The sequence below is a fragment of the Choloepus didactylus genome, chromosome 6, assembly GCF_015220235.1.
Source record: "Choloepus didactylus isolate mChoDid1 chromosome 6, mChoDid1.pri, whole genome shotgun sequence".
Lineage (NCBI taxonomy): Eukaryota > Metazoa > Chordata > Mammalia > Pilosa > Megalonychidae > Choloepus > Choloepus didactylus.
In genome coordinates, this window is record NC_051312.1 from 73,610,705 (window position 1) to 73,623,299 (window position 12,595).

Consider the following 12,595-nt stretch of genomic DNA (forward strand, 5'->3'; position numbering starts at 1 on the left):
AGGCTCTTTTTCCTTGTGCTACTGAGTCTCAGCCATCCAGGAGGTTTTCTGTGGCTGCTCCCAGTGCAGTGCCTCCTAACTCCTCCTTCCTAGGACACAGTTTAGAACTGCGTACTCACCTGCAGTTGAAGTAAATCAGTCTTGGAACTTAGGCTGACAAGGTGTAGGTGGTGGCGGAGTGGGAGCTGGGGGGTGCAGTGGAAAACTGGAAAGAGCATGGCACATCTAAATGGGGGTCTCTTCTACTCAGTTCTGGTTAACTGTTGCCAAAAATAAGTGCAGTCAGTGATGGTAGAATTTCTAATTTTTCAAGAGAGGCCAGAATCTGAATTTTTATTTGTACTCATCCATTTTTTAAATGTTTGGCAATGAATTCAAGTAAGAGAAGGCCAAATGAGACATGTCTGCTCCAGTAGACCACCACTTTCGGGCCAACAGTTTATGACTTCTGGTATAGGCTCTTTTTCCCAGGAGTTTGGAATTGGGGAGAAAGCAGAGACAGAGGTTTTTAGCTACCAGGGGTGGGTGGCAGGAAGAGTTGTTTTGAGATACAAGAACCCTGATTTGAAGGCTGAAGAAACTGTTTGGGTGAGATATTGATAATGTTTTTATGAGATCCAGTGATATACCTGAACCTTTGTCATTGTAGGTCTGTAGTTCTTTGCAGGCTACTTGAAGCTAAGGGGTGCCACAGCTTGGCATACTCTTGGGAAGATGGTGGAGACCCTTCACACCCTTTCATATCTTCAGAGAGCATGCTATAGGACACAAATTTTCACACATAATTGTGTGTGAGCCTGGCCTAAAGTGCTTATTAAAATTGCAAATTCCTAGGCCCTACCCCCACAGGTTCCAATCAGGAGGTGGAAGTGGGGTCTAGGACTCTGTGTTTTTAACAGGCATCCCAATTGATATGAAAGAAAGTAAATGGACTATGGAGTCAGACAGACTTAGGTCCACATTCCTTACTCTGCCCCTGCTCTAGATGAGTGATTTTGAGCCAGTCACTTAATCTCTCTCAACCTGTTTCCTGATTGGAAAAATATGGCTGTAATAGCACTACCCCATAGAATGGTGAGAACTGAATTAGAAGATAATTGGAAGCAATACAGGGTCCTGGCTCAGAACTGGGGCACTGACACAGGTGACCTGGGCTTAACTCCCTGCCACACCACTTTCTAGCTGTGTGACTTCGGGCAAGCTATTTAACTCCCTGTACCTTGGTTTCCTTGGTAAAGTAGAAATAATAATACCACCTACTTCATAGGGTTGCTACAAGATTAAAAGATTTGATGCAAGTAAAGTGCTTATAATTTTAGCTATTATAATAAACAGGCATACCTTGTTTTATTATGCTTTGCAGATACTGTGTTTTTTACAGTTGAAGGTTTGTGGCAACCCTACGTCAAGAAAGTCTGTTGGTGCCATTTTTCCAATAGCATGTGTGCCCTTTGTGTCTCTGTGTCACAGTGTGCCAGTTTGAATGTATTATGTCCCCCCAAATGCATTATCTTTGATGTAATCTTGTGTGGGTGGACCTATCAGTGTTAATTAGATTGTAATTCTTTGAGTGTTTCCATGGAGATGAGCCCCACCCAACTGTGGGTTATGACTGATTGGATAATTTCTGTGGAGGTGTTGGCCTGCCCATTGGGTGGGTCTGAATTAAATTACTGGAGCACCGTATAAGATCAGACAGAAGGAGCAAGCTGCTACAGCCAAGAGGGACACTTTGAAGAAAGCACAGGAGCTGCAGATGAGAGACAGTTTGAAGAAGGCCGTTGAAAGCAGACTCTTGCTCCAGAGAGCTGAGAGAGGACAAATATCCCAAGTGCAACTAAGAGTGACATTTTTGAGGATCTGCAGCCTAGAGAGGAACGTGCTGGGAGAAAGCCATTTTGAAACCAGAACTTTGGAGCAGACGCCAGCCACGTGCCTTCCCAGATAACAGAGGTTTTCCGGACACCATTGGCCATCCTCCAGTGAAGGTGCCTGATTGCTGATGTGTTACCTTGGACACTTTATGGCCTTAAGACTGTAACTGTGTAACGAAATAAACCCCCTTTTATAAAAGCCAATCCGTCTCTGGTGTTTTGCATTCCATCAACATTAGCAAATTAGAACACACAGTTTGGTAATTCTCACCATGTTTCATACTCTTTCATTATTATTATATGATGGAAATAGTAAGAGAACTAGAGTTAGAAGTGGAACCTGAAGATATGACTGAATTGCTGCAATCTCATAATAAAACTTGAACAGATGAGGACTTGTTTCTTATGGATGAGCCAGGAAAGTGGTTTCTTGAGATGGAATTTACTCCTGGTGAAGATGCTGTGAACATTGTTGAAATGACCACAAAGGAGTTAGAATACAGGCATCCTTGAAGATATTGTGTATTTGGTTCCAGACTACCGCAATAAAACAAGTATTACAATAAAGCAGTCACATGAATATTTTGGTTTCCCAGAGCATAAAAAAATTGTGTTTATACTATACTTAGTCTAAGTGGGCAATAGCATTATGTCTAAAAAAAATAATGTACATACCTTAATTAAAATATGACAGAGAAAAGAAGTGAACACATGCATTGGGAAAATGGCGCCAATAGACTTGACTGATGCAGGATTGCCACAAACCTTCAGTTTATTAAAAGAAAAAAAAAAAACCCACAATATCTGCAAAGTGCAGTAAAGCAAAGCACAATAAAATGTGGTATGCCTGTATTACATAAACTTAGTTGATAAAGCAGCAGCAGGGTTTGAGAGGATTGACTCCAGTTTTGAAGGAAATTCTGTGGGTAAAATGCTATCAAGCAACATTGCGTGCTACAGAGAAATCTTTCATGAAAAGAAGAGTCCATCAATACAGCAGGCTTCATTGTTTTCTTATTTTAAGAAATTGCCTCAGCCACTCCACCCTTCAGCATCCACCACCTTGAACAGCCAGGGGCCATCAACATCAAGGCAAGACCCTCCACCAATAAAAAAATTACGACTTACTGAAGGCTCAGATGATGTTTAGCATTTTTTTTTAATCAATAAAGTATTTTTAAACTAAGGTATGGACATTGTTTTTTTAGACATAATGCTATTGCACACTTAATAGACTACAGTGTAGTGAAAACATAACTTGTTTATGCACTGGGAAACCAAAAAATTTGTGTGATTCGCTTTATTTCCTTATTTGCTTTTACAGTGTTCTGGAACTGACCCTGCAATATCTCACTAATGTAAAGAACTAGCAGCATGTCTCAAAATAAATGCATCTTTGTTTTCCTTATGTCCTTTTACTATGGTTTACAGATTAAGGCTGTAATTAAACTTTTACTTGATTACACTTTTTACTTGATTTTCTCTCCCTTTCTTTATAGTTAGCTCCTCCAGGGCATGGGCCACATCTGTCCATTTTTATATCTCTAGCACCTTGCATCAGGCCTCGCATAGAGTAAATGTTTTGAATGGTGGTACTAGAGAGTCTGAAAAGTGACTTCCGTCTAGGGAATGGAGAGGATGTCTTCCAAAGCTTAGGGAAGTATGATATGGAAGAAAAAACATTTATTAAGCTTCTCTTTGCCAGACATGGCAATCAGGTGAGGTAGGTTGTATCATCATCATTGAGAAAATGAGTCTTTGAGACTCACTTGTACAAGGTCACATAACTAGCAGTTGATAGAGGTAGGGTTGGACCCAGACACCTAAGTCACAAGTCAGGTTCTTCCCACGGCATTTCAGGTCCCAGGGTTGTAGAAAAGTTCTTGTTCCAGAGGTAATATATTATGTTCCTTTTTCTGGATTGTAACTCTTCAGGTAGTTGTTTATAATTTGTCAGAGTTGGGGTTTTGAACAATTCATAGTTAGCTATAGATGCTAATTGAAGAATTTCATTTTCCAAATATGCAGTTTCTGCCTATACTTTGCCATTAATGGGCCTGGGAATTAGTGAAGCAGCCTCCCATTCCCCTGGCTTCCCTGCTCCATTCCCAATAGGCGTTTCCTCTGCTTAGGAACATCTTCTCTCCTTGCAGCCTGACTAGCCAAGGTACCAAGCTAAAAAGATAGATGAAAGCCTGGGGCTGCTCTTAGAGCACTGAGAGAAGCAAAGTCCAGCAGGAAGCCAGCTATGCAGAGAGTGCTCAAGCCTGAGCTTCATGTTTAAAGGGTTAGATAGTCTGGCCTTCAGCTCCTCCACCCCCCAAATTATTTCCCAACTCTGATGGACCTGGCCTAGAGAGAGCAGTTGTGGCGGAAGGGGATGGTGAGTTGACATCTCTGTTCTTCTGACCTTGTGGTCTGTTCTGGAGTTTTCAACAGTGCCTGCCCAAGATGCCTGAATGTCCAGGCCACTTCGGAGAAAGGCAGCTGTGCTCTTGCAGAATTGTGACTTAGGGTCCTGCTACAGGCCTTGGAACATATTTGATCTGTTCCTGTCTTGGTTACATCTTCACAGGATTTTTTTTCTTGATCCACCCAACTGTTAGAGTCAGCTACATTTTTTCTTTTTATTAAGTTGACTCTGTGTTCTCATATACTACTGCATAATCGTATTTCAGAGCATTGTGTCTACCCTCCTTAGATAGAAAATTCAGGGAAAGAAATAATATGTTTTTCATTGTATTCTTTTAAAATATTTCAGTTTCTGGCCTTTCCACATATCTTCTGCCCTTTCCCCGAGGTTCTGCCTGGGAGTTGCTAGAACATGTTCAATATTGTTTGGATGAGTGGTAATGGTTATTGTGGGGCTACCATGGGCACAGTTGAAAGCTGATGCTTAGCAAGTTGATTTCTTGTAGCATTGTGCTCCCTGGGGACATTGGGTCCAGGCCTGGGAAAGCTTCCAGAGGCTGCCTCCCCCTCCCCCCCCTTTTTTTAGGTATTCCAGCATTTTTTGTCTTTTTGTTGCATGTTTTCATCATTATCGTTATAAACAGTCAAACTATTCTTGATGTCAGAAACATTACTTGTAACTTTATTACATTATCTAATTGATTCCTTACAGGATCCCACCACAAAGTAGGTATGATTATTATTTGCATTTTACCAGTGAGGAAACTGAGGTTCAGTGAGTTTTTAGCATTTTACCTTGAGCCACACAGCTTGGGAAGAAATAATGAGGGTTAGAATCCAGAAAGTCTTCATGCCATACCAAACCTGGGCTAAGGCCACACACTATACCTGCAAATATATGGGGTAGGTCTTGGCATTCAAGTTGTCTTTCAATTCTTGGTTCTCTTCCTTCTTTTTGCATTGCACACATAGTGCAGGTAGAGAATATTGTACCACAGCCAGTGTACATAGATGTCCTAGCACAGTGCCAAATTTGGCTAATAGCGTTAGTAGTAGTAATAAGTAATCACTAGTGTTATGCTATGTACGTAAGTTTATAAAGATTTTTTTTCCCATAATTGACTTTTTTTTTTTTTTTTCATTTTTATTGAGATTGTTCAGATACCATACAATTATCCAAAGATCCAAAGTGTACAATCACTTGCCCCCGGGTACCCTGATACAGCTGTGCATCCATCACACTTAATTTTTGTTCAATTTTTAGAAACTTTTCATTACTCCAGACAAGAAATAAAGTGAAAGATGAAAAAAGAAAAAAAGAAAAGGAAACTCTAATCCTCCCCTATCCCTAACCAACCCCCCTCAATTGTTGACTCCTAGTATTGATATAGTACGTTTGTTACTGTTTATGAAAAAATGTTGAAATACTACTAACTGTAGTATATAGTTTGTAATAGGTATATAGTTCTTTCCTATATGCCCCTCTATTATTAACTTCTAATTGTATTGTCATACATTTGTTCTGGTTCATGAAGTGATTTCTAGTATTTGTACAGTTGATCATGGACATTACCCACCATAAAGAATCAGACAATACCACCAATGTCAAGTGTCTAACATGCCTCTCCTATCCCCCCCTCTTATCTGCATTTACCTTGGTATATCACCTTTGTTACATTAAAGGAAGCATAATACAATGATTCTATTAGTTACAGTCTCTAGTTTATGCTGATTGCATCCCTCCCCCAATGCCTCCCCATTTTTAACACCTTGCAAGGTTGACATTTGCTTGTTCTCCCTCGTAAAAGAACATATTTGTACATTTTATCACAATTGTTGAATACTCTAGATTTCACCAAGTTACACAGTCCCAGTCATTATCTTTCCTCCTTTCTTGTGGTGTCTCACGTGCTCCCCATCTTCCTCTCTCAACCGTATTCATAGTTACCTTTGTTCAGTGTACTTACATTGTTGTGCTACCATCTCCCAAAATTGTGTTCCAAACCACACACTCCTGTCTTCTATCACCCGGTAGTGCTCCCTTTAGTATTTCCTGTAGGGCAGGTATCTTGTTCACAAAGTCTCTCATTGTCTGTTTGTCAGAAAATATTTTGAGCTCTCCCTCATATTTGAAGGACAGCTTTGCTGGATACAGGATTCTTGGTTGGTGGTTTTTCTCTTTCAGTATCTTAAACATATCACACCACTTCCTTCTTGCCTCCATGGTTTCTGCTGAGAGATCCGCACATAGTCTTATTAAGCTTCCTTTGTATGTAATGGATTGCTTTTCTCTTGCTGCTTTCAGGATTCTCTCTTTGTCTTTGACATTTGATAATCTGATTATTAAGTGTCTTGGCGTAGGCCTATTCATATCTCTTCTGTTTGGAGTACGCTGCGCTTCTTGGATCTGTAATTTTATGTCTTTCTTAAGAGATGGGAAATTTTCATGAATTATTTCCTCTATTATTGCTTCTGCCCCCTTTCCCCTCTCTTCTCCTTCTGGGACACCAATGATACGTACATTATTGTACTTTGTTTCATCTTTGAGTTCCCGGAGACGTTGCTCATATTTTTTCATTCTTTTCTCCATCTGCTCCTTTGTGTGTAGGCTTTCAGGTGTTTTGTTCTCCAGTTCCTGAGTGTTTTCTTCTGCCTCTTGAGATCTGTTGTTGTATGTTTCCATTGTGTCTTTCATCTCTTGTGTTGTGCCTTTCATTTCCATAGATTCTACCAGTAGGTTTTTTGAACTTTTGATTTCTGCCGTATACAGGTCCAGTGCTTCCTTTACAGCCTCTATCTCTTTTGCAATATCTTCTCTAAACTTTTTGAATTGATTTAGCATTAGTTGTTTAAATTCCTGTATCTCAGTTGAAGTGTACGTTTGTTCCTTTGACTGGGCCATAACTTTGTTTTTCTTAGTGTAGGTTGTAATTTTCTGTTGTCTAGTCATGGTTTCCTTGTTTATCCAAATCAGGTTTTCCCAGACCAGAACAGAGGGAAGAAATATTCAGTATCTGGTTTCCCTGAGGGTGTGTCTTAGAAAATTGCTCCACCCTTTGATGCCTCAGGTCACTGTGCTTTTCTGCCCAGCAGGTGATGCCTGTTAGCCTATAATTCTTGACTGGTGTGAGGAGGTATGGCCGTGTTCCCCCAGGCTCTGGGGTCTGGTTCTGAATGGAAAGGGCCCCACCCCTTTCCTCCTAGAGAAGACAGAGCCCCCAGGTGGAGGTCATTAGCATTTCAATGGTCTCGCTCTCTGCTTGTGGTGTCTCCGCCCTTCCCCGAGTCACAGCCCTGGAAACTTAAAATGACTGGGGCTTTCTCCACTGAGCCAAAAAAGAAACAGTCCCCTTCAGACCCAGTCCAAGGTGACCCTCCAGCTCTCCCAGGTCAGTCGTCAGCCAAAGCCTCTGTCTGTTTTTTGGGGCTGCGTACCTGTAGTGAGCAGTTCACACTCGCTACTTAAAACCCCAGTTGGAGCTCAGCTGAGCTATATTTGCTTGCTGGGAGAGAGCTTCTCTCTGGCACCATGAGGCTTTGCAGCTCAGGCTATGGGGGAGGGGGTCTTCCGACCTGGTTCCGCAGGTTTTACTTACAGATTTTATGCTGTGTTCTCGGGCATTCCTCCCAATTCAGGTTGGTGTGTGATGAGTGGATGGTCTTGTTTGTCCCCCCGCAGTTATTCTGGATTATTTACTAGTTGTTTCTGGTTTTTTGTAGTTGTTCCAGGGGGACTGCTTAGCTTCCACTCCTCTCTATGCCGCCATCTTGCCTGCCCGTCCATAATTGACTTTTTAATGGTAACCCTTAAAGGTCAACAGGTAGGGAAGAATTATCTCCACTCTATGAAGAATAAAAGTGAGGTTAAGCATTGGTTTCTTTTTTCAAAAAGCATCAGTAATATTCACCTTGGAGATACCTTTCAGTACTATCACACCATCAGATAATCACCTTTGTTCCTGCTTCCACCCTTTCTCACCCTGACTCCACCCACAACTACCATCACCAAAACCCCAATCCTGAGAGCCTACATGAAGCTGAAGCAATTATAGATAGTACATTTCATGATGAAATTAGGAATAAATAGTATCGAGAATTAGGGTTTTGATTACTTTTATCGTTGAGACCAGTCAATTATTTGCACCAAGGTAATAAATAAGGAGGCCTCCAGGATTAGTGGCTGTAAATAAATGTGTTTAACTTTCCCATCTAGATACCCTTCAGTTTGGTTAACTTGATGAGGATGCCTAAAGGAGTGAGAGAGCTACTTACTGTTCCTGAGCTATTCAGCTTCCATCATGGTGCTGTTAGCTTAGGCTTAGTGCACATTCATTTAAAAATGTGCTTGATATATCAGTTGTGTTGTCTCACACCTACTCTCCAGGCACTTAACAAATTTTTTTTGCCCTTTTTTTTTTAACTTTTTATTTTGAAATAATTTCAAACTTACAGAAGTTGCAAAAATAATGCAAAGACAATATAAAGAACTTTAGTATACCCCCTACCCAGATACCCAGATCTACAGCTTCTAACATTTTGCCACATTATATCATTCTATATATCCATCCTTCTATCCATCTGATTTTCTAAACATTTGAGAGTAAGTTGCGTACATCATGCTCTTTAATGCTTAGTACTTTCATGTATATTTCCTAGGAACAAGAATATTCACTTATGTAACCACAATATGTACAGTTATCAAGTTCAGGAAATTTAACATTGATATATCATACAGTCTATAGTCCAATTATTTTTCAGTTGTTCCAATAATATACTTTTGTTTGCCCTTAAGTTTTATTTTAACATCTTTATTGAGATATAATTCACGTCATAAAATTTATCCATTTAAAGTGTACAACTCAGTGGTTTTTTATTTGTTCACTGAGTTCTGCAACCATCATCACTAATTCCAGAACATTTTTATCATCTCAAAAAAAAAAAACAGAAACAAAAATACCACTCCAAACTCATTGCAGTCACTCTCCATTCTCCCACCCTTAGCCCAGCCCTAAGGTAACCACTAATCTACTTTCACTTTAGATTTGCCTATTTTGAACATGTCATATAAATGGAATCATAAAATATGTGGTCTTTTGTGACTACCTTCTTTCACTTAGTATACTGTTTTCAAGGTTCAACTATGCTGTAGAATGAATAAGTACTTCATTTCTTTTTATTGTCAAATAGGATTCCATTGTATGTATATACCACATCTTGTTTATCCTGTTCATCAGTTGATGAACATTTGGGTTGTTTCCATTTTTGGCTATTATGAATAATGAATGCTGTTATGAACATTCATACACAAGAATTTGTGTGGACATGTCTTCATTTTTCTTGAATATATACCTAGGAGTAGAATTGCCAAGTCATATAGTAACTCTGAATTTAACTTTCTAAGGGACTGCCAAACTGTTTTCCAAAGAGGCTGTACCATTTTACATTCCCACCAACAATGTATGAGGGTTCCAATTTCTCCACATCCTCCTTAGCAATTATTTTCATCTGTCTTTTTTGTTATAGCCATCCTAATGGGTGTGATGTGGTATCTCATTGTGGCTTTCATTTTCATTTCCTTAATGACTAATGATATTGAGCATCATTTCATATGTTTATTAGCCAATTTTATATCTTAGAGAAATGTCTATTTAAGGCCTTTGCCCATATTTTAAATTGGGTTATTTTTGTCTTTTTGTTATTGAGTTATAAGAGTTCTTTATATGTTCTGGATGCAAGTCCCTTGGCAGGTATATGATTTATAAATATTTTCTCCCATTTTATGGGTTGTCTTTTCACTTTCTCAAATGTATTGCTTGCAGCACAAAAGCTTTTAATTTTAATATAGTCCAATTTATCTCTTTTTTTGTCACTTGTGCTTTTGGTGTTGTATCTAAGAAAACATCGCCTAATCCAAAATGACAAAGATTTACTTTTATGTTTTCTTCTAAACTTTGCTTTTGTAGTTTTAGTTCTTATATTTAGGTCTGTGATCCACTTTGACTTAATTTTTGTGTATGGTATGACATACGGGTAGTAGTTTATTCTATTGTATAAGGAAATCCAGTTGTCTCAGCACCATTTGCTGAAAAGACTGTTCTTTCCCCATTGAATTGTCTTGGCATCCTTGTTGAAAATCAATTGACTGTGAAGGTATAGGTTTATTTCTGGACTGTCAATTCTATTCTGTTGTTCTCTGTGTCTGTTCTTATGCCGGTTCCACCGTCTTAATTACTGAAGCTTTGTAGTCTGCTTTGAAATTGGGAATTCTGAGTCCTCCAACTTTATTTTTCTTTTTCAAGATTGTTTTGGCTTCTCTGGGTCCCTTGCATTTCTATAAAACTGTAGGATCAGTTTGTCAGTTTCTGCAAAGAAGCCAGCTGGGGTTTTTGATAGGGATTGTGCTGAATCTGTAAATCAATTTGGGGAATATTGCTATCCTAACAAATATTTGATTCATTAAATTACTTATGGTTCATGAACATGGAATGGATATCTTTCCATTTATTTAGGTCTTCTTCATTTCTTTCAATGATGTTTTGAAGTTTTTCTGTGTACAAGTCCAGCAGTTCTTTTGTGAAATTTATTGCTAAGTATTTTATTCTTTTTAATGTTATTGTTAATGGAATCATTTTCTTAATTTTATTTTCAGATTGTTCATTGCTAGTGTGTAGAATCTGTATTGATCTTGTATCCTGCAACCTTGTTTGAACTCATTTATTAGCTCTCAGGGACTCATTATTAGTGGAATCCTTAGGATTTTCTATATACAAGATCATGCCATCTGCAAATAGATTTACTTCTTCCTTTCCCATCTGGATGTGCCCTTAAGTTTTAACCGTTTGCTCCCTTTCATTATTTTAGCATAAAATAGGGTTCTCTAAAGGATGGTGATCTTACTATTTATTGGTGACATATTAGCGTTATAGTTTTATAGTATTTTATAGTTTTTTCCATTCATAGTACATGAATGGAAATTTTGTAAATATTTAAATGTCCCAATGTATATCAATTTTATTTTAATGGTTTTAGAAAAAATATGATTAGCACTTCTAGCATACAATTTCATGGTGTTTGCTTAAATGTCACTTTATCAAAATGATCTTTCCTCAGTATCCTATTGAAAATAACATACCCCTTTTCACTCTCTTTCCCTTTACTTTGCATTGTTTTTTCTTCATAGCACTTATCATCACCTTCCATATTATACATAAAAATACACTTATGTATTGCACACATATGATATATGTATGCATGTGTATATGTATGCTTATTTTTTGTCCCTCCCCATCAGGATGTAAGTTCCATGAGAACAGAGACTTTGTCTTATTCTTTGCTGTATAGCAGTGCCTAGGACGTGGGCACTCAGTAAATGTTTGTTGAAAGAATGAATGATTTAAGTTTTTAAGAAAGCAAGTCAGTGTCAAGTTAAGTTAAAGAAAAATAATGACTAAACAGTGGTTCAGGGGTATATGGATATGGCAAAAATCATAAAGACTGATGGAAAAATAGCAGTTTGGGAAACTCTAGCTTAAGAAATAAGAAGTGGGAGTTTCTTATCATTTTCTGTAAAATGACAACATGTTATCTGTTAGCCCATGGACTCTTCCCCACCCAGGCCACGGGTCCCTAGAGGCCCTTAAGCTGTAACATATGGAGTAAACGTGTGGGAAAGTGGTTCCTGCCACCCGCCACAGAAATTTGGTAGGTCATCTGTGGATGTCTGAGGTACTTTTGGCTGCCTATAGAAACTTGGCTTACAGGCCTTCTCTTTGCAGGGCTCTGGGTTTGCAGAGAGTCGAAATGACCATGACTGCCAACAAGAATGCCAGCATCACTCATGGAGCTGGAGGCACTAAGGCCCCTCAGGGGACTCTGAGCAGGTGAGTAGAGGGACACTGTTGGGAGAGTAGTGCTGGGAAGGTGGTATCAAGGGACAAGCAAATGGCCTGGGTCTTGGGCAGGATCCTGCCAGAATGTAAATGATTAAGGCATGTTGGTGGCCAAGGCAGAAACAAGTCTAGATCTCAGAGTCTTTGTCTCCCATTGCCTGCTTCTGGAGAATCACTTTGCTGGGCTCCCACCAATCTGTTGACATGTCTTGCTCCTCAATCTTACCATGACTGAGTTGGCAGATGGGTACTGGTAATTAAAGTTCTCAGATTTTCTAGGTCAGACCACCATAGGGGTAAAATAAATATTATATATGACTTTGTAGTTTTATTCTTAATTTGAAAGATATTGTTTTGGTTTGCTAAAGCTGCTGGAATGCAATATACCAGAAATGGATTGGCTTTTACATGGGGGGGGTT

General features: G+C 39.1%; 1 protein-coding gene across 1 annotated transcript in view; it reads left to right on the forward strand.

The window, feature by feature from the left end:
* The window catches only part of DENND2B (DENN domain containing 2B), a 190,674-nt gene that overhangs the window by 120,618 nt on the left and 57,461 nt on the right, over window positions 1–12,595 (forward strand). Inside the window, 1 exon segment of the mRNA XM_037840044.1 lies at window positions 12,062–12,166. Coding sequence (XP_037695972.1) covers window positions 12,087–12,166 — 80 coding nt within the window. The 5' untranslated portion in view covers window positions 12,062–12,086.